Consider the following 27,058-nt stretch of genomic DNA (forward strand, 5'->3'; position numbering starts at 1 on the left):
ATCAGCATGTTTAGAGAAGTTATATTGCAAAGGGTTAAGAAGTGAATGAGTGGTAAGCAGATAAAGAGACTTCTTAAACTCTTACAGTCTAGCCTTTACTTCCAGGCTCCTGAAACTTTTGCAAAGTTAGCAATGAAAGGAAAGAAAATGAACAGCATGGAGGGCCAGCAGTATTTAGGGACGATGGATAGCATCTGTCACTATTGGGGTTTTTTTGGCTTGGAGCAGCTGAAAATGTTGTTTTTTTCATCTTAACTCTGAATCTCCGAAAACATCTTCAGAAGTATTTTCTCTGTTTTCCAATCTTCTATGTCATCTTTAAACATGCCTTTGCGTATTTGCACCGCCCTCTTTCTTCTCTGTAGTTTATCCTCCTGTTTTATTTTGCAGTGCAGGGCATAGTTGAATCTCAGTTCTGTCTGATTCATACCGCCTGTGCCTCCCTCTCACTCCTTAGTGCCCCTGAATAAATTGAATCTATTAGCACTGAAGGGACCAGGCTAGCACACATCATCTTATGAACCCAAGTTCAGCGTCAGGGCTGGTTATTTCTTGTTTGAGGGCCTTTGATGTCAAGAGAGCTGATGTAGAAGGCAGTAGTGGGGAGAAGTGGGATTGAAAAGTCAGGCAGTTGGAAATATCTTTCAAACAGACCCTCACCCAGAGATTCTCAGTAGAGTGGTAGTGGTAGTGGTAGTGGTAGTGGTGGGATGTCAGGTTAAGCCAGGTGCCAAACTCTTTCATACCGTTACCACCAGGTAACACATGATAATGCGAAAGGGAAATGGGAAGCTGGAAGAAGCTGTAGCAAGAGCCTGAGAACTATCTTGAACTTCCCATCCTGTACGTTTTTCCTTCAAATTTGTGTGTGATTTTCATCTACCACCAGTTTTTTTCCAACCTTTCTCGTACCTTGACACAAAGTGGAATTGATCATAAAGGATGAAAGAAAGGGTAAAAGAATGTGTCTGTCCTTGGCTGGAGGTGACAGTCTTCGGCTGTAGCTCCCCCAGGCTCCAAGACTGAGAGGACTGAGAACTGTGACATCTGTAACCCGTTAAAGTTTCAGTTGGGAAGCATATCTGCCCACTCCTTTCTTCTTCATTGCCAAATCCCAGTTCATGCACTAGTTAGAGCCTGCCTCCAGGTCATCTGAGGTTAATTCTGTGCTGTAATATGCCATACTCATATTAACCTTCTCATAGTTGCATTAGAACTTGGTACTTGGTTATTTAAACCTCATTAACGCCCCTAAGTGTCCCCATTGCATCTTTTTTCCCTGAAAACATTTGCTATATATTTTTTCTTTTTTTCTCCCCTCATTTAAATTCATGATCTCTGCAGTATTCTTTCTTCTTTTCTGTTGGACATGATATACTGTTTTCTTTAGGAAGCTTTCCCTAAGTATAAGTAAGAAAATACTTTACATCCCCAGCATTTTTATTGTGATAGCTAAAAAGTCACACATGAAAAGAAACAGAAACACAAATATTTTTATCTTGGTTCTATGTCATATTTCTCCATGTGTTACTTGAGCTGGAACCAAGTATAGGCTTTAAGCTCTAAAAAATTTGCTTTTTCATGTTTCATATTCTGTTTTATTATAAAAGTTCCTGTAGGACAGAGAACTTTTAAAAAAAACTTTAAAAATAGCTTTTTGTGTTCTCTTGAGCATTGTGCAGTATACTTGAGCATACTTTGTGTACTCATTATTTCTTGGTATTAATTCAACCAGTTTTAGGCTGGTAGGGGAGATGACTCATGCATTCTAATAACTATAATCCAAAATAGAAAGTAGTAAAAGCCTTAGGGTTAGTTGCCTCGCTTGTGCTGCATAGTAACCTGTACTTATTCCTGCATGACCATTACACTGTTGTTATTGCTCCTGTATTTATCTCTGATAGTGTCACATGCCAGAGCAGTGGTTCTTAACAGATGTGAAGGTGGTAAGGATGGCACTTGAGCGTTTTAGAAAATAACTTCGCGTGCTCTTCTTTAGGACATCATACCCTCTATCGCCATCACCGTTCTTCTTTTGAAAACTCATATACTCATCTCTGAACTCTTAGAAAATAGGGAACTGTATTTTATCGTTTTCTTTCCAGTGCTTAGCATTTTATTGGCATCTGTGCCTCTTAAGGTAGACAGTAAATGTTTACTCACTGCAAGAAGGTAAAACTAGGAGTTTGGAGCTAGGAGAGAGCACTTCTGACTTGGAAGAGCATGAGAGACTTCATAAAAGAAAGGTCACTTGAGAGAAGCTATGAAAAAGAGGCCTAGAACTGGTTCTATGGAAATGGATGAGAACATTTCGGACAAGAGGGAATGATCAAAGCAAAGAGGCAGGAAAGTGTGGTATGTACTCCAGGACCACCTGAGCAAAAACCATAAAACGTGTAAAGTGGGAGAAAGCCCAGAATTTTTGCTTGTGTTCAGTCAGATTGTGAACACCCTTGAATGTTCTGTTGACACTTGGGCAACACAGAGGTTAGAGGGGCCAGCCTTCTGAAATAAAGACACACAACGTGAGAGCTGTGAGTTTTGCTTTTATTTGGGACTTACTGAGAACTGTAGCCTGAGAGACAGCCTCTCAGATAGCTCTGAGGATCTGCTCTGAAGAGGTGGGGGGTGGTCAGTAGGTATGTGATTTTGGCAGAGAAGTTCATTCACTTGGGACACCTCTCAGTAGAGGTTGCTGCTGGTCATGAGGAACAGATCTCAGTGAATGATTTTAGTGCTTTTGTCAGGATGGAAAGATGCAAGAGGCCAGGTTCATAAAACATTTCTCCTGGAATATTTCTGACTACCTAAAGACCTGTTTTGCTGGGGCACAGAGTGCCTCGTCCTGGTCTTCACCCTGAATTCCCTTCAGGTTTATTGCAGGTCAGTGACTGCAGTGGCTAATGACTTGATTCTTGTACAAGGCTGGTAGGCACCATTCTTTATTTTACACCTCCCTGCAGTTGAAAATGCACACGTAACTTACAGTCAGCCCTCCGTATCTGCAGCTCTACACCCAGTTCAGTCAAAAACAGATTGTGTAGTACTGTATTATTTATTATTGAAAAAAAAATTCATGTGTAAGTGGATTCCACAGTCTTGCAAGTAATTGACCTGCGTGGAGTTTTGTTATTTAAAGACAAATAATAAGAAGAAAAGAGAAAAGAAGCAGGGAAGAACAAGTAACAAAGAAGCCACGAGAACCACGAGAAAACTGTATTGGCCTAACAAATTTAATGAAACAATCACTTCTTTAAAATAATAGAGAAGGTTAATTAGCTAAGAAGAAATAGTAAGACAACAGTAAATAGTAAATCATAACCTGGCAGGGCACAAGAAAGAAGAAAGAAAAATAAAATCAGAAATAAAAGGGCACATTGGAAGCAAAAGAGAGAATTCACATTGCTGAAAACTCAGGGACATGACAAGCTTTTGAAAGTTGAGCAAAGTGAAAGGGGAATGAAAGGAGATAGAACAAATGTTTAATTGTAGTTCTGGAAATAGAGAATTCAACATTAGATCAGAAAAGTACTCAAGCATATAACTTAAAAGACTTGCCACAAAGAAAAGAAATCTTGATTCTACAGATTGAAAGGGTACATAATGAAGAAAAACTAATATACAGCCATCAACATCATTACATAACCTAGCTTTTTTTTTTTTAATGGATTTGAAAGATAAGGAGTGCGTTCTTGCTCATCCCATTAAAAAGATCAACTTACCTATAGGGGAGTGTCAGGGGAAGGATCACATGTTGTCAAGGAAGTGTTTGTGGCAAATCCTGTAAGTCACCGGGAGAAAAAAGTGTGTCCTCAAAGCCAAACTGTTAGTTGACGACTGTTTTTAAATAATGCAAGAACTGAAGGTAAATTGTGCCCATAAGTTCTAAGAAGATGAGAATCAGCCATCCAGTAGATGAACAGAGATGATACAGCAAAGAGATTGGCAGGGAACACAGTAAGAATAAGACTTTTAGTTACAGAATACAATAGAACTATAACAAGGTAGAAATAGCTAATAAAAGTCAGGATTGAAAGAGGAGAGGCAGAAGGTAATATAAATTTGCTGATTTCCTCTTATTTTTTAGCTAGAAAACTATAGATACACAAAGTTTAGGCATCAAGTAATAGAAGTATTTAGTATATTTAAAGGAATAAGGATAAACATTTGAAGCACTAACTATATTTGACCAAAATCAAACAGTGGAGAGGAGGTAAGAATTAGAACTATATTAAATTTCTTGTTCTAAAGGAATAATCAGATGAGACCAAAGATGAAAGAACAAAAATTTTTATCATGGCTTTCTTTATACTTGCAAAATACTGAACACCTACATGGGATTTTATAAAAACTGACCACATCCTACATCAGAGAAAACAACCGAGAGCATATACAGATGATGTTCCTTGACCAAAAACTTTCTCTGTTTTTTGTCTGTGGAAATATGTTCAGTGGCATCAGCGTCGCCTGGGAACTCGTCAGAAATGCAACTTCCGGGGCCTCACCCTAGATCTACTGAATCAGAAATTCTGGGGGAGAAGCCCCCCAATCTCTGTTGTCAGTTTTTATGGATATCCCATTTATGGTTTTCTGTTATTTGCAGTTATAAATAATGCCATGATAAACATTTTTGTTCTTTGGTCTCATACCTGATTATTTCTTTAGGATAGGAAATTACCAAGTCAAAGAATTTTTTGTTGACCTTTAGATCGCTTTTTCTTGGTTAATATAGATAAAAAATCAAAAATAAGTTTTTGTCTCTTTAGAAATAAATATCTTTCTGTTCACAGAAAACAAGATTATCTTCTTATCCAAAAAGATGAAACCAATGGGGTTACCATCAAAAGGCAACCAAGTGAGCACCACAGACTAATGTGTAGAATCAATAAGAACGTGATTTTGGCGCTTTTAACTTTGACAAGTTCTGCATTTCTGCTGTTTCAGTTGTACTACTACAAGCACTATTTATCAGCAAAGGTAATTTTTTTTTCCTTCCTCATCCTTTGACTTCATTTTAGCTGTGTATTTTCTTAACATACTTCCCTCTTACAGTATATAAAATTAATCACAGTTTTTCAAATCCTTGCAGAAATACTACTTTGAGATTTTCATCTTTGTGGGTGTGGCAAGCGATTCAAAATTGCAGTTAAAAGTCAAAGTTACCAAGTTTCAGTAATGTTGACATTTTCTGATATAGTTATGTGAAAATTGTTCTTCCAACAGATCATTCCTCATTTAAGAGAATTCAATGATAAATGATTTTGATAAAATATTAGAATTAGTTTATTTTTGTACGAAGTATATTTTAATTTAGTACCCAACAGGGAATTGTAGTATTATAACTTTACTATAAACCTGTAGGCATAAAGATGTAGAGGCAATGATTTGGAAACTGGTAACTTCTGCAAATCATACATAATATATGTTTGCAGTCCAGATAAGAAATTCCAGAGTTGAGAAGGTAGTGCTGATTGTGAAAAGTTGCCAAACACTCCGCCTGGTGTTAATTATAATAATAACTACCATTATTGAGAGCTGTGCTAGATACCTCCCATGCTTGATTTAACCCCGAAAACAACCCTGAGGGGAAAATACATTTTTGGTTTTGATTTTTTATCCTCATTTGATAATTAGAACTATTCTTCAGAACTTCTCTCTCCCTCCCAATGGGGAGGATACTTCCCTGCCCCAGTTAAGCCTGACCATGAGATGTACTTTGGCTGGTGGAATGTTAGACACACTAAGTACCAAGCACTATGCTAGGGACTGGTGATATAAAGATGGATAGGAGATGGTGATATAAAGATGGATAGGAGATGGTCCCTGCACTCAAGGTTGCAGTTCAGTGGGGAAGGGAGTATCCTATTTAGGAACTTGGAGCACATTTCATTCTTAGGGTGAGGGTATTTTTTATTGTTCTTCAAAATCCTCCCATCTGTCTTATAAAGAACACATTCAAGGCATAAGAAACGTCTTTGGGTCTTCTTTGAGCTTGAAATATTCTTCCTCTTATCTCTAAACCATCAGACATTCTTTTTCCTCTGGCTTTCAAAGTGTTATAGGGTTTGACAGATGAAAACTGATAATGCTTTTTTCCTTCTGATTCTCTAGACCTGAATTTTTTTTTTAAATACTCTTTAAAAAATAACTCAAATTTAAAAGTATGATGTATGTTAGGAAAAGTGTGGGCACTGAAGCTCTTGGTAAAACAGAAATAGTAATGCCTACTTTGCAGGATAGATGAGAATACATAATTCATATATGTATCAAACAGTACACTTAGGAGCTGCTCAATAATTATTATTATACTTTCTTATCACTTTGCCAAGATGTACAAACACTAACTCAGTGTGCAGAGGCAAGTTAAAGTTAGGGATGTGGAGCTAAATGGATAAACACTAATTCCAAAGAGATAGCAAAAAGTTTACTATTAATTGATGGAAATTAATTGATTCAGAGCTCTTGATCATATATGCCTGTTTAATAACTTTATTAACTTAACAGCAGTCCATCAGTGTTTTCTGTCTTGGTTAGTTGTATTACATAATTATAGAGTTCTTAGCTCATGACTGTATTAAAATAGGTATTTGGATAATGCTTTGTTTTTTAAACTTTTTTTATTGAGTTATAGTCATTTTACAATGTGTCAAATTCCAGTGTAGAGCACAATTTTTCAGTTATACATGAACATACTTGAACATCATTGTCACATTTTTTTTTGCTGTGAGCTACCACAAGATCTTATATATATTTCCCTGTGATGCAGTACAATCTTGTTTGTCTATTCTACGTATGCCTGTCAGTGTCTACAAATTTTGAACTCTGAGTCTGTCCCTTCCCATCCCCCTCCCCCTTGGCAACCACAAGTTTGTATTCTATGTCTATGAGTCTGTTTCTGTTTTGTATTTATGTTCTTTTATTTTTTTAGATTCCACCACATATGAGTGATCTCATATGGTATTTTTCTTTCTCTTTCTGGCTTACTTCACTTAGAATGACATTCTCCAGGGACATCCATGTTGCTGCAAATGGCGTTATGTTGTCATTTTTATGGCTGAATAGTACTCCATTGTATAAATATACCACATCTTCTTTATCCAGTCATCTGTTGATGGACATTTAGGCTGTTTCCATGTCTTGGCTATTGTAAATAGTGCTGCTCTGAACATTGAGGTGCAGGTGTCTTTTTGAAGTAGGGTTCCTTCTGGATATATGCCCAGGAGCAGGATGTCTGGGTCATATGGTAAGTCTATTCCTAGTCTTTTGAGGAAGATACTGTTTTCCACAGTGGCTACACCAAACTGCATTCCCACCAGCAGTGTAGGCGGGTTCCCTTTTCTCCACAGCCTCTTCAGCAGGATAATGCTCTGTAATGATTATGAGCCAATTATATAGGTTGGATCTCATACATAACCTAAATGTAATGTTGAATACTGGGCTTTGAATTTACCAAAAAAAATTTTTTTTATCTTCCTAGAATGGAGCTGGTTTATCAAAATCCAAAGGAAGCCGAATTGGATTTGATGGCACACAATGGGTGTGTATAATAATCAAGAAATTCCTCAATTGCCATGTTCATTTAGTTCATTCATTTGTGTACTTAATAAGTATTTGTTGAATGATGGCAATGATAGTAGCTAGCTCGGTGGGAGGTGAGAGTAGGTGATAGAGGTGAAGGAGCAGACCCTGTGCCAAGAGCTGTACCTGCAGTATGTCATTTAGTCCTTATGGAAACTTTAAAGAGTCACTATACATGTTTATCCTCAATTAACTTAGAAGGATTAAGGTTAGTTGGCTAATAAGTGACTGAGTCCAGATTCTAACTGCTTGCTTCCAAAATCCTTTTTCACTAAGCTATGGTGCTTCCCCAAATGAATCAGAATTGACCCAAGAATAAGGGTAAATATTGATTAGGAATAAAAATCTCTTCAATATATTCCTTTTTAAGATAAGGAAAACTAGCAAGATGTACAATAAATCTCTGTTTTGGAGCCTGTACATTTATAAAACATACTTCTTACTTTTTTTCTAATCAAATTTAGGATGAAAAACAATACTAAAAAATTACATTTATCCTGTTAGCCTATGCTTTGGATATGACTAGATATTTCTTGTAGATGCATTTCAATCTTTGGCTTCTCTTTAACCAGAGTCATGGAAGGCTTTATGTTAGGTGTGGGTTTTCAAATCACCAAGCACCTGTAAAGCAATGATAATTTTAGGTCATTGCTGATACCGGTTGGATTTGAACTACGTTTTAAAAGATAAAGCCTGGGTAAAAAGGTAAAATCCTGTATCAGGCTCCTCAACTATCAAGTCTAGAAGTATCGTTGTGAACCTTTAATTTATTGAAAGTAGGAGGTGTTTTGCTCTGTGTAGTCTGAGGGGAAAGGGTAGCTTACTGTTCTGTACTTTATGTTACAAACATTTTTACTGTAACATATTTTACCTTGTAAATATTTGTTTATCTTCCTCAGTAGACTGTACTTCTTGAGAAGAGGGACAGTGTATTATTCATTTATGTGTGTTTTTTAGCCAAATAATATACATGGTTTCTGTGAAACACTCTGTATATTCTTATAAAATTAATGAATAAAAAAAAGTAAGATAGATTGTTGTATTAGTTTAGAAGAATTAAGGGGATTCTTTTCCTCTCAAACAGCGTGCAGTTAAAAAATTTGTTATGCTAACATCGAGTCAAAATATTCCTGTGTTCCTTATTGATCCTTTGATTCTGGAATTGATTAATAAAAACTTAGAACAAGTCAAGAATGCTTCTCATGGCTCCACTTCAGAATGCAGGTTTTTCTGTGTTCCAAGAGACTTTACTGCATTTGCACTACAGTATCATCTATGGAAGAATGAGGTGAGATGATTTGCTTTCAGGTAATGGAATGTGTTTTTTACGAAATAGTATGGGATTAAACTAGTTTAAACTGTAAAACATTTAAAATTTTTCAAAAAGATTTTTGTAAGTGGTATCAGGAATATTTTCAGCTATAAGTAGCAAAACACAATTAATAATGGTAATTAATAATAATTAATAAATAGAGGATTTATTTTTCTTGTATAACAAAAGGTTAAAAGGTTGGTGGACGTTGGTATTAGCTCAGCTGATGTTAGCATTTGCACCACTGAGATTCTTTCTTCATTTCTCTCCTCGTCACATAGCTGTAGAGCTCTGAGGCCCCATAGCTATGTTCCAGGCAGGGAGATGACAGGAAGGGATGGTGACTCTGTCCATCCTTTGAAGGAAAAAAATGTTCTCCGAAGCTTCTGGGAAACTGCTTATAGCTCACTGTCCAGAAGTATGTTCGTATATCTGCTTGTTGTGAAGGAGGCTAAAAAAACAGGTATTTAGCATTTCCATCAGTGTATGCAGATAGGTGGGAAGGGATCTGGTGGTGAATTTTCACCATCTGCTACATAAGGTATACAAGAGGTAGTATCCTTCGTCTGTAGCACTATTCTTTCCATGTTGTAAGTGCACAGGGCTTGTTTGATACTTGAGTTAGTGCTTCTTAGGAGTATCCAAAAATTCACACTTATACTTCCATCCCTTCCATCCTGCTTTAAGATTACAAGGCAAAAGTCAGACAGTAGTCAAAAAAAAAAAAAGTTCGACCTAACATGCCAAAAATTTGCTTACTTCTTTATTTGGATTACCTCTAACTTTCTAGTTTCACTGTTTTTCATTCTGAGGAGTTAGACAAGAAAGAGTAAGGAAATCAGCACGAGACTAAATGAACTCATCTGTTTAGTCCACTGTCCGTGGTAGATGTGCACTGGCGCTGCAGGGGATCTGTTTCAGTTGTGTTGGCCCCGATAGGAGGGGCTCATGCTCCAGGGTGACAGTATGGTCTGGCAAAGCACTGTAAGCTGCACGCTTCCACGTGATTTTTGTTTGCTTATCTTTCTTTACTCCCAAATTTATATTTTGAAAATATTTAAACTTATGGAAAAGTTAAGACATGGCATGTTTTAATTTTTACTTTTAATCAAAATATTATTAGTGCTAAGTCTAAAAAGTCAAGTAATAATGCAGAGCTCAAAATGAAAAAAATCAGTACCTGACTTTTCTCTCCCTCTTCCCCTTATTCCCACTTAGAACCAGCCACTTTCAGCTCTCTCTAGCTTGTTTATCTTCTCATTTGTAAATGAAATGTTTATGCTTCTGTTTTTAAATATTTCATATTTAGATTATGAATTATGAGAATCTGTCTGTGTATCTATTTTGTCTCAGGCAGACACCCCCCCACACACACACTTTTTCCCATTGTCATCAAAAATGACTGACTCCAGGGGATGGTATAGGCCAGTGGTAGAGCTCATGCTTAGCATGCACCAAGACCTGGGTTCAATCCCCAGTACCTCCGTTAAAAAAAAAAGAAAACAAAAGACTGAATCACATTTTGTAGTTAAAGCACTAGTCACTGTTTATCTTATTAATCACATGATTATTTTCCTTTTCACATATGACTTTTTTTCTCCCTTTTCGTTTGCTTGTTTTCTATATATTTATCAATAATCCATGTATGAACTCTGCAATAGAAATGTAAAGCTCACAGTAGGATCTAACACATCAGGTAATCTCTCAGTTCATTATTTTCCCTTTGGGGATGTCCCTCCTAGAGCTATGGTCTTTCTGCCCTAGTACAGTCTGGTCTACTCCGCAGGTGGTGGTCTTAACTCCTCTTCACAACATTTTGGGAATTCTCTTCTGAGAAGGGGGAATGGGAGGTTGAAACCTTTCATATCTTAAAATGTTTCTTTTTACCTAAACATTTGATTTCTAATTTGGCTTATGTAGCAGTTAGCTTCTGCCATGCAACAGATGCCCCCAAATTTAGTGGCTTAAATAGCAACCATGTATGTAGCTAATGATTCTGTAACTTAGCCATTTGGGTGGGATTCAGCAGGGCTATTCTTCTAGCCTCACCTAAGCTCGCTTATGCAGCTGCCAGTCAGCTGGGCAGCTCTGCTTCTCAGGATGGATGGCTGTCAGGTGGGGCAGTGGAAGTGCCTGAGCCATGTGTCCTCCATTCTCTAGGCTAGTCTAGGCTCAGAGAAAGCAAAAGCATGTGAGGTCTCTTTACATTGTTAAAACATTAAGATTTCTTATCCATGAACATGAAATATATCACCTTTAATTCAGGTGTCCTTTGGTGTTCTGTAATAGAATATCCTAAGTTTTCTTACTTTGTAAGATTTATGTCTTGCTATTTTAGTTTTGTATGTGGACTGAGAAGGGGCCTTGTGGTGGGTGTTAATGTAGATACTTTTCCGCTTCTTTTTCCAATTCATTATTATAGGTGAATTTGAATGCTGTTGTCTTTTGTATTTTTGTTTTGTTTCCCAGCAACTGTACTAAATATTGAACTCTATACATAAAGTCCGATAGGTTTTCTCTCGTCCCTCATTCCCCCACCTTTTTTTCCTCCCTCTCTTTCATTGTCTTTCTTTCTTTAAATGTAGATCATTGTATTCTCTGCACAAAAAGACAGTTTGGTCTCTTTCTTTCCAACTCTTATATTTAATTTCTTTTTCTTGTCTTATTGGTTTAGGTAGGACCCCCAAGATACAATTGAATAGAAGTGTTCTTTCTTTCTGAACTTTTTATTGCTTGAATGTAAGGCTTCTAAAATCGATCTTTTCATTTTCTTATCTTTGCTCTGTGATTTTTCATCTTTTTCCAACTGTTCTACTTTTAAACAAAATCTTTAACAATGTCATTGATTTTTTTTTAATTTTCATACTTTTATTTTCTAAAAGCTCTATGTATGCTGATTGTTTCTTATAATAGCATACTTGTTTTTCATGGGTGCAGTTTTATTTTTGCTCTGCATAATTGAAAGGTTTGGTGTTTTTAAAAAGTCTTTTGCTCTCTGCCGCATTTTGTTTTATTTTATTTGTCTGTTTTTCATGATACAGATTTTCTACTATGTTTGTTGACCTTTGTCTGTTCATATTTAAGAATGAGGCACTGAAAACCAGTTGGAAGCTTTTTGTTATGGTCAGGCCTCATGAACTGGTGGACTTCACTATAGGGTAGTAAGAGCATGCCAGCTTTTTCACTGGAGGGACTCTTAAATGTCAGTATTTGTAGGTCACTTCTGTGGGACTCTTGAGTTCCTCAGAGAAAAAGCCTACAAGGCTTATAAATCTTTTTTACAATGAGTATTTTATAATGTTCCTTTATTTTCCCAAAATAAAATGTATAGCAATTATAACTTACCTACATACATAATCTCTCAAATCAATGTGATGTCTCACCTACAATATAAAGTGGAAATAAAAGGAAACGTATATTTCAGTGTGTTAATGCTCAGGCCTGACTACACTGGAAGACATAATGAAGTAATTCAGATGCTTTCACTTATCAGTAGGATCACTGAATGTGATAGCTTCAAATATAGACTCTATTATGAATGACACTGTCGTTAGTAATCAGCTTTCCAAAATAGTAGACAAGTGTCTAACAACAAAACAGTGAAACTGCCTCTCCTTTAACATGGCTATTGTGTTCCTGGGAAATGGAGGTTCATGTAATTATGAAAAAGTTTTTCATTACATGATTATCTGATAGAACATTTGAAGTTATACAAGACTCAGGGTAGATTTTCATATTTTGGATTATAGGATGTCCAGTGTCCCTGGCCTAACCTCTCGATGCCAATTGTGTCCTCCTCAATCATTATAATAACCAAAAACATCTCCATAAATTTCTAAATTGTCTCTTGGATACAGTACCACTTGCCTTGAGAACCAGTACTGTAGAAGAAAGAGCATATGCCACAATTGGCAAAACCAAAAAAACCAAAGTCAGTGGAAGAAACCAAAGGTCAGCAGTATTCAGATAAGCACAGGGGTTCATGGTTATCATTTTATACGTAGGACATCATACAGACCCTTTGGATAGTCCTCCCTAAACCTTCTCTCAAGGTAGAGCTAATTAATTAGATCACCAATCTAGTTACTATAGACTTAACTTACATGTGACTTTTCTTTGTTAATACCATTACCAAACAGCAAAACATTGCCAAGGCAACTGGGAGTGGATTTGTGCAGTAGTCTTGACCTAGGCCTTTGCTCTGTTTGGTCAGAGCAACTGCTTTGTTCTTGACTTTGCTCTGTCATGATTATAAGAAGGCAAGCCACTTTGTGGTTCTGCCTGTTTTGTCTGTCAGTCTTTCTTCCCACAGCCTAAGGGCTGATTTCTCCTCAAATTCTGCCTGGCCTTTTCAATTTTTTCCAAATTTACCAACTTACAATGCTTTTCTTTCATCCTGTACAGTAGATTCCTTCTCTTACTTGGCCATTCTCACCCTCAATCAGTACATTCCACCTCATAGGTGTACCAGGAAAGGAAAGGAAAAAGAGGAACCCTACAGTTGATAATCCTAATAGAAGGAGCATCAGGGTGAAATTGTATTAGCCAGGGTAAGTTACATTAGTTGCTACTAAAAACAACCCTAAAATCATATTGGCTTAGTGCAAAAAAAGGAATAATTGTCTTTAGTTAGAATCTAGTGTGGATATTGTTGGTCAGGGATATTCCTGGATGACTTTGTTATAAGCGGTAACTTAGGGATGCAGGCTGTTTCATTCGTGTGACCTTCCCATCTGGGAGTTCTTTGCTTCTCTGCGTGCAGATAGAAGAGGGAGAGCAGGGGAGATCTTATGAGACGTTGTAAGGCTAGGCCTGGAATTGGTATCTGATACTTCCATCCACATTCCTCTGACTAAAGCACAATTTAGCTCTATATCCAGAAAACAGAAGACCATTTTTATTGGCACTAGTTAGCATTCTCTACCAGAATGATCACTTTCTCTTGTTTAACAGTGTAAACAACAACAACAACAACAAATATCTATTGAGCACCTGCTGGGTACTAGCCACTCTGTTGACTCCCGTGGTTGAGAAACTTGTAGTCTATTAAAGGAGTTTAACCAAATAAAAAAGCACAATCAGTACTGTGATAAAGGTTTGTGTGTGTTACAAGAGTATAGATGAGCAGACAGCTAATCCAAATGACAGCACTCAGAGGCGGTGAGTGATGTGAATAAACTACTCTTGAAAAATGTTTGTGAATGCTGTGCCTCATAAGACAAGCTTTCAGACACAGTTGCATCCTGTAATAACTTGAACGTCTGGTATTAACCACTTAGAAATCTATTCTCCTTAAATGTAGACTAGGCATAGTAACATCTTCCTTGCTGACCTCACATGGTTTCTATGGACATCAGATGAGATAACGAACATAAATGAGCTTTGAATGCATTACATAAGTGTGGACTAGAGAGGCAGTGTTGTGGAGTGGGGAGGATCTTGTGTTTGGTTAGTAAGGCCTAACTGCTGGCAGTGGCTTTGCCTCTTGCTCATTTTGTTTCATTAGACTTCTGTGAGTCTATAATATCTGTGCTACTTACTCTCTAGGATAGATGTTGTATGTAAACGCAATAATGTCTATAAAAGTTCCTTGGAAACTACATTTCTATTCAAATGTAGTGTTCTTAATAAGCAATACTGTTTAATCATCTGTAGAACTGGTTGTTGAGGTTAGGATTAAAAATCTACCATGTAGATTAATCCTTTTACATGAGGTTTATACAATAACTAATGCTGTTGGAAAATGCACTTTGCTTTGTAGTATATCTCAGTCTGTTTTCTAAGGATTTGCATTATGATGGACTTCTGCTTAGTAGCAGTTCAAGGTGTTGGGATATGACTATAAGATGAAAACACTGCTTTCTGAAGCACCTTTGAAGATTACTAGAAGTTAGATTGAGAATACAGGTTTAGTTTTAAGTACTATCCTTATATTAACGTTTACTTTGTAGATACTAACCAGTGAACACTACAATGAGTGAGCATTCTCATTCCAAGGAAGAAATTTGTATTAATTTTCATAAAGAGAGCGTTTAAACATGTCTCCACGCTGTGTGGTTTCTCTTTTTGGTCCTTTCCTTTACTGTCCCACCACGACCTTCCCCTCTCCACCTTCATTTTTTAATCTTCAGGCAAAGAGCAGATTAGCACAAAAATATGTGTGACTTAATACAGTATAAGAATCACTTTAGTTTTGCTACTGGTATTTAGTTTTAAAGAGTCGAGCTTGATGTTTCTTTGGTTTTAGGAAGGCTGGTTTCGGATAGCTGAAAACATGGGATTTCAATGCCTAAAGATCGAGAGCAAAGACCCCCGGCTCGATGGGATAGATTCACTTTCTGGAACTGAAATCCCCCTGCACTACATCTGCAGGTTGGCCAGCCATGCCATCCACTTGGTGGTCTTTCATGAGAGGAGTGGCAACTACCTCTGGCATGGCCATCTGCGGCTCAAAGGACACATTGACAGGAAATTTGTCCCTTTTCGGAAGTTATCATTTGGTCGTTATGCTGGAGCTTTTGACAGGTAAATTCCAGGGTCTCAAGAGGAGATGTGAAACCTATATTGTTCAGTCATGAATTCTCACTCTTTCTTTTACATTTAGATATTAAATCTAAAGTGTAATTCACATAAATCCATTTTGAAATGTAGATATTCAACAGTAGGAAACTCCTGCATGTGTGCCCCAGGAAATATGTATCAGATTGTTCATAGCAACACTGTTCTTAATGCCCCAGACAAAATGCAGTTTATTCACACGTTGAAGAATCATAGGGCAGGGAAACTCTGAACTCGTGCTCTGTGTAACGACAGAGACAAGTCCTACAATGTTGAGGGACACAAATGAGGCATAAACTAATACTAGTCTTATGATTATATTTATAATATAAACACAGGATAAAATATGTTCATGGATTATACTTAAAAGTGTTTAAAAGTTACAAACGTCCAGTAGGTATAAGATAAAAAGTTCTTGGGAGGTAGTGTACAGCATGATGACTACAATTAATACTGCTGTATTGTGTATTTGATAGTTACTGAGAGAGTAGATCTTAAAAAATAATGTCTAAGGTAGTTGAAGGAAATATGCTTAAAGTTTAGCTATTTGGCTTATGTTGTATGTTTTGAAGAGGCTGCCAGTATTCTGGGTTAAGTCCTGATAATAAATCTTAACTTCTGTTTTCAGGCCAGAGTTACAACAAGTTACTATTGATGGATTAGAAGTTCTCATTCCAAAGGAACCAGTGCACTTTCTAGAAGAAATACCACACTCTCGATTTATTGAGTGTAGGTATAAAGAAGCTCGAGCATTCTTTCAGGTTAGAGATAAGCAAATGTTGTACTTCTTAAATTGAAGTGTGTTTATTTGTAATATTTCTGGGGGGGGCGGAAATGAAGGGACTTATGGAAAACAGGTAAGAAAACATCTTTTCAGATTTGCCTGTTCTGGATTTTTTTACATGGATTAAACATTAACCTTAAGAAACAATTTCTTCCCTAGTTGAATGGTCTGCTATTTATGGAGACGTTGTTTTATTTGAATAGACTTAGGATAGCCCATAAACTTTTTAAAGATGATGCATGCTGTTCTTCAAGCAGTCCAACTAGGATGAAGCCACGTAGAAGATGGATCGTGTGAATTTAGAAAAGATTTCATGCAAAATACAGTTTTTCTCAGAAGATTGGCACTGAATATGAATTTTTGTGTGTTTATGAAGGTTTTTTGAAGATAAATGCTACATAAAAACCAGGTGCTTCTGAACTTTACTTTATTCTGCTGCTCTCGCTTCCATTTCAATAAGCATTTATTCAAAGCCAGCTTCCCAGGAACTCTCCTGACCCTGGGGATATAAAGATGAATTTAAAGGACATGAAAGTTCAGCTCTGAGAAGTAACGAAACAGAGAGACAGTGAAAACAGTCAGACTTACAGTGGGGTTTTGGTGCCCTTAATCCTTCTACTTGCCCTTTATTTTCTGAGATTCCCTTCCAGGAAAGCTGTGAACACAAAACGACAGGAGTGAAATGGGAAGATGAAGTACCAGCTACATCATCACTGGCCGAATGCCAAAGCCATAAATGCAAGGTTTTGTCTAGTAGGCTGTGTTGGCACCCAGGACCTAGACCTGATAGGCCAGGTGGGCCTTCCTACTCCTGTTCCCTTAAATCCATAGTTGCACGACTGGGGAACATACCAGTCAGCCGCATGGATGAAATGCTGGAAAACTGTGTGTATGGCTGGGCCAACTCTAGTTGGCAAGGGCTGCCCATGATATCCCCATCACAGAGTAACAGGAAGCGGAGATGCATTCTGGTGCTGGAACTTGAGCATGCACTGTTCCTGCCTTCAGGGGTTTTGTTCTGGTTGCCACCTCTGTCATAGCAGTTATCGCAGTTAATTGTGAATGTCTCTCTTGTCCCTCTATGAGATTATGTGAACTTACTGGCATTTTATTCACCTCTGTAGCAAGTACCTGGCACAAAGGAAAGATCCTGTAACAATGGGGACGTGCATGGAGAATAAGGTGCTCATCTGAGTCAAGTGATTTTTTTCAGGACACTTACCAGGGCTACTCCATTACCTCACAAGCAATTTCCCAGGCTTATTTTGTTGATCTTTGTGAGGAGGCAGTGTAAAATGTAAAATGTTCCAGAATATTGAGAAATCATGAGGGTAATTTTTAATCGTATTTTCAAATTCCATATTTTCACATTTGCTTTTGAAGATTTAAGGGCAAGCATTCAGTCAGCATCTGAGTAAAGAATATGGATGACAGATGCTTGGGGGGCTTATCAGCTCATCATAGCCTCATTCTTTCCGTGTTTGACGTATCATCACATGGTGAGGCTGTAATGCTATCTGGAGGTTTATATTCATGACAAGGTCACGTGGAACTTTGTATTCGATCTTCATCGCGTTGTCTCTCTCTACTCGCAGCAAGATAGGCTCGTGATCACTAATTTGTTTTTCTCCTCTGATAATGTATTATTATCACTAATGTAAAGTGTCTAATGGGATTGATAACTTTTTTTATCCTCATCCTCGTAAATGTTTCATTCTTCATCCTTTCTTATGTTAGAATCACGACTGAAAAATACCGGGAGGGTCCGTTTTCAAATTAAAGCGAACATACATAACTTTGAACACTTGATGGCGCCAAACAGTCTGAAATACAATTCCTGGTGTAAAACAAGCAATGAATTACTCTAATAGATCTCGTAAAGCAGCCTCCTAACTTCCTTTTTTTAAATAATAATTTTTTGGAAGCATTTTTAAACTTTCAGAATAATTACCAAATACTATACAAATAATTTTTTCCCTGAACCATTTGGAAGTAAGTTGTCGACCATATGCCACAAAACCTCAAATAATTTAGCATTTCTTAAAAACAAGAACATTCTCCTACGTGTCTTGATACAAAAATCAGGAATTTAACACATCGATCATTACCATTTAATATTCATTCAAGTTTTGCTTGATTACTTCAATAATGACCTTTATTATAAAAGGTTTCAGTTCAGAATCACATGATGTATTTAATTTTTCTGTCTCTTTAGTCTCCTTCACTCTGGAACATTTTTACAATCCTTTTTTAACTTTTATGACTTCGATATTTTTGAAGATTACAGATATGATATTTTTAAAATTGTCCCTCGTTTGGGGTTTGTCTGGTTTTTACTCATGTTAGGTTCATCTTTAGTAGAAATAACACAGAAGTGATCGGGGCTCTTCTCATGACATTCTGTCAGGTGCTACATCATTTCGGTTTGTCCCATTACTGTTGGCATTCCCTTTGATTGCTTAGTTAAAAGTGCTATCTGCTGGCTTCACCCTGGTGACATTTCTGGTTTTCCCTTTGTAATGAGTAGGTACTTGGCATGAAGGTATTTAAAACTATCATCATCAAACTCTCTGTTAATTTATTTGTTTACATCAGTATGAACTCATGATTTCCTGTTTCCTTCAGTGACTTATAGGCCACTATTTTCGTTATTTTGACCCTCAAATTGTTCTTCCATATTTGGCCTGTGGGAACCCCTTCATGTAGCTTCTGTGTCCTTTTTGATATGTCTCCATCATTTCTGGGCACTTTCTTGCTTTTGGGCACAAGACATCTTAGGTTAATCTTGTAATTTCTCTCCTACAACCCTGGAATCAGCCATTTCTCTGACTCCTGGTTCCTTTAAGAAGCCGAGCCTGGATGTCAGGTGTGCTCATTGCTATTTGGGTTTTGCTGCCCACAGACCCTCTCAGTGACAGGAGTAGTATATGTATGTATTTATTTCTATATCTGTCTATCAAGATCTAAGAATTCACACTGATATCTTCAGTCTAATTAACTTACATTTCAGTTAAACAGCATAGGGTTCAGTTCCATATTTCTGACTCCCTTCTCAAACAATAAGAAACCCGACTCCTATTATCCTTTATATATTTACTTATTTGTTCAATCTTTCATCATTTCTGCTGCTGCATTTGGATGCTATTCTCATCCTGCTTGGATATTCCTGTCCCCAACCAGGCTGCCCCCATATATAGACACATTGCTCACCCTGTTCAGGCTCTGGCCACATAGGTTTGGGAAAGGTTGCCTGAACGGGAAAGTGCAAATGGGCTTGATATTTAAACTAGGATTTAGTCTTTTTCTGGAGGTATGGTAATCCCAATATATGTGTGTGTGTGTATATAATTTTTAAATGAAAAAAGCATGTATAACTGTAATTTTAAAGTCCATAACAAATGTATAAGGTGTACAGATGTATATATACATATGTATGTATGTATGTATGTATATTTACACACACATGTACTTTAACACATATGAGGGTTAATCCTAAGAAATGGAATTTCTGGGAGTGTTGTGTTAGGAAAGGTATGTCAGAGGCAAGGATATGTCCCTGCAGGGGCAGCCTCAATTGGACATAACTATCAGAGTAATGTTTTCGTGGAGCATAAAGTTTTCATTTATTTATTGTTTACTTTGATCCTTTGAGTCACTCTGAAATAAGGCAAGGATTCACCTTCAACAGATAAGAAAACTGTGGTTTCAAAATGTTAGTTACACAGTCATTACTGATTGATCATGGCCTAGATCTAGGGTCTCCAAACTCCTGGCTTCAGGCTTTTCCCCTACAGCAGGAATAAAACATGCATCTCCCATTCTATTCATACGTTCTAGGAGAAGTTATGGCTCTGAGGGTATTTTCATACTGAAGAGATCCATACACCTTTTATATTCTGGAGAATGTTATTTATCTTCAGGAATTCCTCTTTCTTCCTAGGGATACTTTTTGCTTGAGATATATGGTCCTTTGAGGAGCTATATTTCCTCCTGCTGTTTTATAAAAGAATGCCAGGATGTTTTAGGCTATTGTGGGCATGGGAGGGGCTTCGTCAGTCATTTATTCATTTACCCGTTTATCAATATGTGTTGCTCACTTATCCTATACCAGACACCGTTCTAAATTTGTACATGCGGTAATGGGGAGATTCAGTACCTGCCCTCAAGGAGCCATCTCTACAGCCTAGTACAGGAAGTATTAATAGAATCAACAATTAGGATTAACTATGATAAGAATTATAGTTAAAGTACATATAGGAGTAACTGTTACAAGCTCATTGAACAGATTGTTTCATTTGTCTTTGCCTGTGTCTAGTACCAAACATAATTTTTTTGCTCTGTAAATGTTGAACTGAAGAGGAGCACTGGGAGAATAAACACGTATGTGTTCATGGGAAAATCAGGGAATGTTTTTCAGAGGGTAGAACTGAGATCTGAAAGATTTTGTTAGTCAAGGGCATTTCAGATAAAGGAAACATGTAGAAACTCACAGAGGCTTGAAAAGTTGTGGTATATTTGGGAAGTAATAAGTCATTGATGTAATATGGGATATGAGGAGGGCGAAGGTAAGGCTGGACCAGTCATCTGTACCTGAACACAAGTGTCCTTGTCTGCAGTGCCAGGAAGTTTAGATTTTGTCCCATAGATAGTGAAGCATCAGTGAAGAATTTATAGTGCTTTCTTGGTTCTAGAACACCCTAAAAATGAAGAAAACCAAGGCAAAAAGACTATAAGTAAATGACAGTAATATTTGTATAGAATCTCATAATTTGTGAGGTATTTTTCTGTCATCCATTATCTCATTAAATCTTCACAGCATTCCTACAAGGTGTAATTGTGATTCTTTAATTTTTATCCTTTAATTACTGATGAGAAAGTTATATCTGAGAGAGGTTTGTTCTTTCATGCTCTCATTTATTTAAGCACTGTTTTAGACATTGGAGATACGGTGAAGTCATGTTCCTCATAGAGCTTATATTCTTCTGAGGTGATATGCCCAGGGTCACAGCGAAAATGAAATGGAGTTAAGACTTGAACACAATCTGATGCAAAATTCCAGGTTCTTTCTACTACACTATTCAGTCGCACCAGTGGATGATGAAAACGTCGTTGAATGCGTTGAATGCTTGTAGCTCTCTTAATTAGCCTTTTTTCCCCCTAATTGCCCAATCTGCTAAATTGTGATGTGGAGGAGGGAGTTGGTAAAGGTGTAAATCTCATCCCTTGGGAATCCTGGTTGTATTTCTTCTTTAACTTGTCTCTCCTAGAATCTACTCTTATAGTCTTATTTTAATGTGTGACTAACAAGGAATTCTGAAACTTTATTTTCTTAATAGAAAAATATATAATAAGGGATTGATTTTCAAGTTTAACTTGTATGTCACAAAAATATTTGTAGCCATTTAGAAATAACTATAATAGCTGACTGTTATATCTGTAGCAGTACCTTGATGATAACACTGTGGAAGCTATGACCTTTCGGAAGAGTGCAAAGGAGTTGTTGCAACTAGCAGCCAAAACGTTGAAGAAATTGGGAGTGCGGTTCTGGCTGAGCAGCGGAACTTGTCTAGGTAAAATTCTGGTTGCTTTACGTTTGTCTTTTTGACATTTCATCCGTGTTGGCTTTAGGCGTGACTGCTTGAGATAACAAGATATCAGTGGTATTCGAAGTGTCATATTTATGGACAGAATAAACATAGGACGTGGAGCAAGGATTTATTGATTAAGTAACTTCAGAAACAAAACAGAGAATTGTGTTTCCCCAAATTATAAGTAATATGTATGAAATTTATATCAGAACATGTAGACTGCATGTGATTCTCAGGTTATCCTTAGATTAGCATTTTATTATTTCTATCCCAAAGAAATAATAACGCCTTAAAAAACAAAAACAAAACTGTATTCTGTTTCTTCACTTACACACAATACAAACAACTTGCATTGCACTGGAAGTTTCTAACGAGAGGAAGAATGGAGTGTCATAAGGTCTTCCACGAATCTCATCCAGATCATGAAAGTGTCACTGATTGGACATCAGTGTCTCACCACATTCTATTCATCCTGAAATGGTGAAAGGTAGATTTTTCTAGAGTCTTTAGGCAAGCTGAAAAATCTGAGAAATTTTTGGATCTCTTTCCACTGTGCATTAGGTCACACTTCTTTGGAATTTAGAATTATTTAGAATCTTAATTTTTTTTGTTCCCTCTTGTTTATAACTGTAGTTGATTATAACTGTATTCATACAAAAGCTAATTCTGCTCCTGTTTTTACAGGATTATTAATTTATTGTGCAGTTCAGGAGACTATTTGAGAGTAAAAGGAGTGCCATTAGTAATTATTGGGTACAACAGGTGTAAACTGGGATGCATGGTCATCCTGTCTGTTAGGCTTTGTGGAAATTTACAGGGTTCTTCCTGTCAAGGAGCCTACAGCTAGAGTAAGCAAGAAAAAAAAAGAAAAAGAAAGTACATGTCATTTATATGATATATGCTTTTAAGGTTTAACTTTTTGAAGCAAGTTTTAGAGACCATATCCTCAAAAATAGTTCTTAATCATTTGTCATGGTTTGTTTTGAGTTCTTAGCCCTGTGGTTTTCTTAATTTAAGGGCGTTTATAAAATGATGGAGTTGGATTAGATGCTATTTAAGGAGCCTTCCATTTCTAATAGTTCATGATTCTTTGATAGATGCAGATTGTAGATTTTTCTTAAAATAAAGGTGAGATCCCATGCTAGGCTTCTAAATATCTATGTTAAAATGAAGTTAAAGTTTAGAATTCCAAGCAGTATTTCCCAGAGATAATTGTAGACATTTATTTATTTTTTGAATACTTTGGATGGAAGGATTAGAAGGATAATACGGGAACCCAGAGCCCTTAGTAATATTAAGGTATAAATTTTGTCTTTTTAGAATGGTACCATAGCACCTAATTTAGTAGTAGATACATAGTGAATTCCTAGAAGTAGCTTTTGACAGGGTGGTGAAAACTGAGGCTGATACTGCTCTTCTTTTTTATTTGACCCATCAGACACAAGCTGTTCAGAGCTGTTAGGTTCTACAAATTACTGCTCAGGAAAGGGATATTGGTTAAGCAAAAGAATTAAATTATATTTTTTAGCATGTCTTAAAGGCAGCCTTCATCATGAGAGAGTCATGATTAAACATTTTAAAAATTAACAATGTTTTAAACGGATGGCCCAGTTAATATTATCATCGTTAATTGTTTATTCAGAAATTAAAATACATCATGGAAGTTTTTAAGGCTGCTGAGTGCTCAGACCAGTGAAAATGAAGGATGGAATGAAAGAAAGATCCTTTAACAAGTAGCTCCTGTAATCACAGAGTTTGTTTAAGGATTTACTTTTTAAAAATTTTAGTAAAGCACAGTAAGTCTCATCCCTGTGATATAAAATACACTGTTACAAAGACTATCCATTATAATATAATGACTAATTTTTGCAAACTTAAGGTTTTTTTTTTAAGTTTTCTTATTCTTTTTTTTTTTTTTAGGATGGTATCGGCAGTGCAACATTATTCCTTATAGTAAAGATGTTGACCTAGGAATTTTTATTCAGGATTACAAATCTGATATTATTTCAGCATTTCAAGATGCAGGACTTCCACTCAAACACAAATTTGGGAAGGTCAGTAGCAAAAATCTGCTTTACTTCCATTAGTAACATGTCTCAAAAGTAAAGTTTATATTAAACAACTCAGGGATGTTTAAGAACATTGCATACAGCACTTTCTCGCTCAGTATTGGCCAGGATGAGTTCAGCAGAAACTTATCACCACTTGAGACTTCTGCACTATTTAAGGAAAACTAGAAAACCTAGCTTTGTATTGACCATGAGAAAGTGAAAAGGATCTTGGACTCTTGCAGATGAATTTATTGCCATTATGTTAGGCAACAATACAACAAAATAATTAATTAACATAGCATATAGTATATAATTATATAATCAGTAAGAATCCCACCTACCCTACCTGAAGTTGTGTTGTTTCTCATGAGTCATTTAATTTTATGTTCCCTTAGGCATCATATTATTATGAACACGAAACAATACATTGATTGCTAAGGATTAGAAATATAGAACCATTTCAAATAGAACTTGGATTTCTTGTTTGTTTTACGTGCCCTGGGTCATAGCAGTTTTCTCAGAGGTCATCTAGGAATAGGTCATCATGGCATAGATGAAATTTCCTTTTGACAATTTAATTCCTATGCCCTAAGCCTATGACTCCTAGCAATCACCTTACTCTTAATTTCCCTGTTCCTAGGGAGTGGAAGTATGTTTTGTCCCTGGCGAATTACTTCCCTCATCATAGTCATTCTAGTGTAGTTAAAAATTTGATAAAATACCTTCCTGAGATCAAAATCAAAGCAACAGAACTCTAGTCAATCAGCAAATGTTTCCTTAACCCTCATTCTGCTGGGCACTGTGCTCTGCACCTGGGACACAAAAATGAAGAAAGTACAGTCATTACCCTTGAGGAGTCCACTGTCTAACTGGGAGCAAATAAATGCATGAACGATGAGTAAGTGATTAGTGCTGCAACAGACAGATGCACCAAGTCCAATGGGAACACAGTTATTTGTAGGGTAAGTTTCTTACAGAAATGCCCTCAGAATTCCTCATATTTTTAGGTTTTATTTCTTCTTTTTTTCATGTATATAATATCATGATACATGGATTTCTGTATTACATTTACATAAGTACTTATTTATTCATTGTGATGAGAGATTTACTTCCTGATAGTTTTACTTGGTTATTAAAAGGAATAATTTTTCTTTGATTCTTTTTCTTCTTTAGTTAGAAAGGGGGCTCAGGAACAGAATGTTCTGCAGAGTGATAATTTAACTATACTATAAGTCATTTACTCCGAATCGTCTTCAGTTGTAAGAAGCAACATTATTTTATACGCATTTAAGAAAGAAATCAAACAATGATGTACTACTGATGAATCCCAATTTCAGAGATGCTCCAATTTGAAAAACAGTATCTTAAAACCTATTCTCTCACTGTATAAAAATAAGAACCTTTTTTTAATTAAAATAAGTATTTCCTTTGTTTCAGTCTGTGAAGGTTTTCATCTTCTCTTAGGTGGAAGACAGCTTGGAACTATCATTCCAGGGAAAAGATGACGTAAAACTTGACATTTTTTTCTTCTATGAAGAGACTGACTATATGTGGAATGGAGGCACTCAGGCCAAAACAGGAAAAAAATTTAAGTATGAATCAGATAAGTACTTATACAAAGGGCTATAGATATAACTTCAGAAGGTAGAAATCAAGAAGTAACCGAAAATAGGGGGAAAAACAAGACTGTCAAGGCTCTACTGTTGGCTGATTCTTTTTCTTCTTACCCATAGAGCCCAGGTTTGCTTAAGAAGTGAGGACTACTTATAAAGAGAGTCCATGAGGATTTGTCAGTCCAAATAGGCATTACAGTTAGAAACCCTTGAGTTATCAGAAAGGGAAAGCCAAAATAAGGAACAGAAAAATCAAGCCCTGAGCCTGAGCCAAAACTGATTGGCTGTTAGAGCTGTAGGAGCTTGATAATTTGATGGGAGTGGTAAGGGTCAGTGATAAGGAGATAGTCAAGGTGAAAGGAAGTTTAACTGAAGAAATTGGGATTGAATGGAGCTGAGGTCATGAATGCTGAGCAGGCTCTGGAGTGCCTTTAGCAGAGACCTAGGGCTAATCCTTTAAAGGATACTCACCAGGCTTAACAGCGACCATATTGTCAAACGTAAGGTGATATCGTAAGATATACCATTATTTTATGTTCAGCCAAGAAAGGAAAGACACTGCCAATTATAATCTTAAGGCACTTGATTCAGATGGAAAATTGCAGTGGGTAGAGTATCTCAATTCTGAGTCAATTGATGGAACACAGTATGCTAGACTGGCATTTTGAACATTTTTTTTAATGCTGCCACAGTCAAACTCCTGGATGACAAAAGACAAAAATGACATTAGAGGAACTCTGTACCCTTTGTGATGCAGTTGGTCTATTTTCAGTTCTGAGAGAGAGAGAGAATGAATGGGAAGGAGAACCCAAAGAGCATCGGCTCGAGTCAGACATACCTGGGAAACCTCAGCTTCACCCTAACCTGTGGCTGTGAGCTTTTATGAACATTAATCTCCTCATGCATTAAATTTGAGTAGCACTACTGTGTCAGACACAACGATGAGCATTTAGCATGTACTGACACATCTAATCCTCATAACAACTGTACTCTGTGAGCCCCTGTGAATGTAAGTCATTTGTGCAACATCACAGTGAGCAGGTGAAGGAGTCAGACAGCAGCCTGTCTCTAGAGTTCATATTTTTAATCACTACCCCCACTGCCTCCCTAGTATACCTGACAGTATGAGGCCCTTAGCATCACGCTTACCACTTATTATCAGCAAATGGTGGTTGCCATTGTTATTATTTAATACTGTTAATATTATGATTGCTAATATGATTACTATCATTATTGCCATTCTTTTGGTGGTTATGTGGCCAGTAGTACAAACTTAACCTCAGTAGTACAAACTTACCTCACCAAGTAGCTGAGATTGGAGCTTCTGTCATTGAATAAACTTGAGCCACTGGGCACAGTGGGGAATGTTCTTTAGCACAGAAGAGGAATTCCAAACTCAGACTGGTTTCTCTTGGGTACATAGACACACCCTACTGGGATCGCTGAATCTTTATGTGAAGGCAAGGAGTCTCCGTGCAAGGTTAAATTTGTTCTGCAGGTTTGAGAGTAATCCAGACCCTTTTCTTAATGTCATAAAGGGTCCACAAATTGACAGTGACCCGAGAGAATATTCT

At 36.8% G+C, this 27,058-nt stretch overlaps 1 protein-coding gene and 1 long non-coding RNA gene across 7 annotated transcripts in view; one reads left to right on the forward strand and one right to left on the reverse strand.

The window, feature by feature from the left end:
- The window catches only part of FKTN (fukutin), a 55,418-nt gene that overhangs the window by 5,140 nt on the left and 23,220 nt on the right, over positions 1-27,058 (forward strand). For 3 of the 5 annotated variants that reach the window (XM_006213384.4, XM_072959864.1, XM_072959862.1), the window contains exons 2-9: positions 4,791-4,977; positions 7,478-7,537; positions 8,663-8,866; positions 15,138-15,415; positions 16,077-16,209; positions 21,673-21,802; positions 23,741-23,874; positions 25,336-25,463. In XM_006213384.4, coding sequence (XP_006213446.2) covers positions 4,873-4,977; positions 7,478-7,537; positions 8,663-8,866; positions 15,138-15,415; positions 16,077-16,209; positions 21,673-21,802; positions 23,741-23,874; positions 25,336-25,463 — 1,172 coding nt within the window. In that variant the 5' untranslated portion in view covers positions 4,791-4,872. The remainder of the gene's footprint in view (positions 1-4,790; positions 4,978-7,477; positions 7,538-8,662; positions 8,867-15,137; positions 15,416-16,076; positions 16,210-21,672; positions 21,803-23,740; positions 23,875-25,335; positions 25,464-27,058) is intronic. The other 2 variants (XM_072959863.1, XM_072959865.1) reach the window with 2 other exon arrangements.
- Positions 16,716-27,058, reverse strand: part of LOC140696113 (uncharacterized) — a 37,864-nt gene continuing 27,521 nt past the window's right edge. The window contains exons 1-3 of one of the 2 annotated variants that reach the window (XR_012072148.1): positions 21,679-21,752; positions 20,823-20,929; positions 16,716-16,887 (exon numbers count right to left, since the gene is read on the reverse strand). This is a non-coding gene — a long non-coding RNA (uncharacterized lncRNA). Of the gene's footprint in view, positions 16,888-20,822; positions 20,930-21,678; positions 21,753-27,058 lie in introns of those variants that run through there. The other variant, XR_012072147.1, reaches the window with a different exon arrangement.

This window comes from Vicugna pacos, chromosome 4 (genome assembly GCF_048564905.1).
Source record: "Vicugna pacos chromosome 4, VicPac4, whole genome shotgun sequence".
Taxonomy (NCBI): Eukaryota; Metazoa; Chordata; class Mammalia; order Artiodactyla; family Camelidae; genus Vicugna; species Vicugna pacos.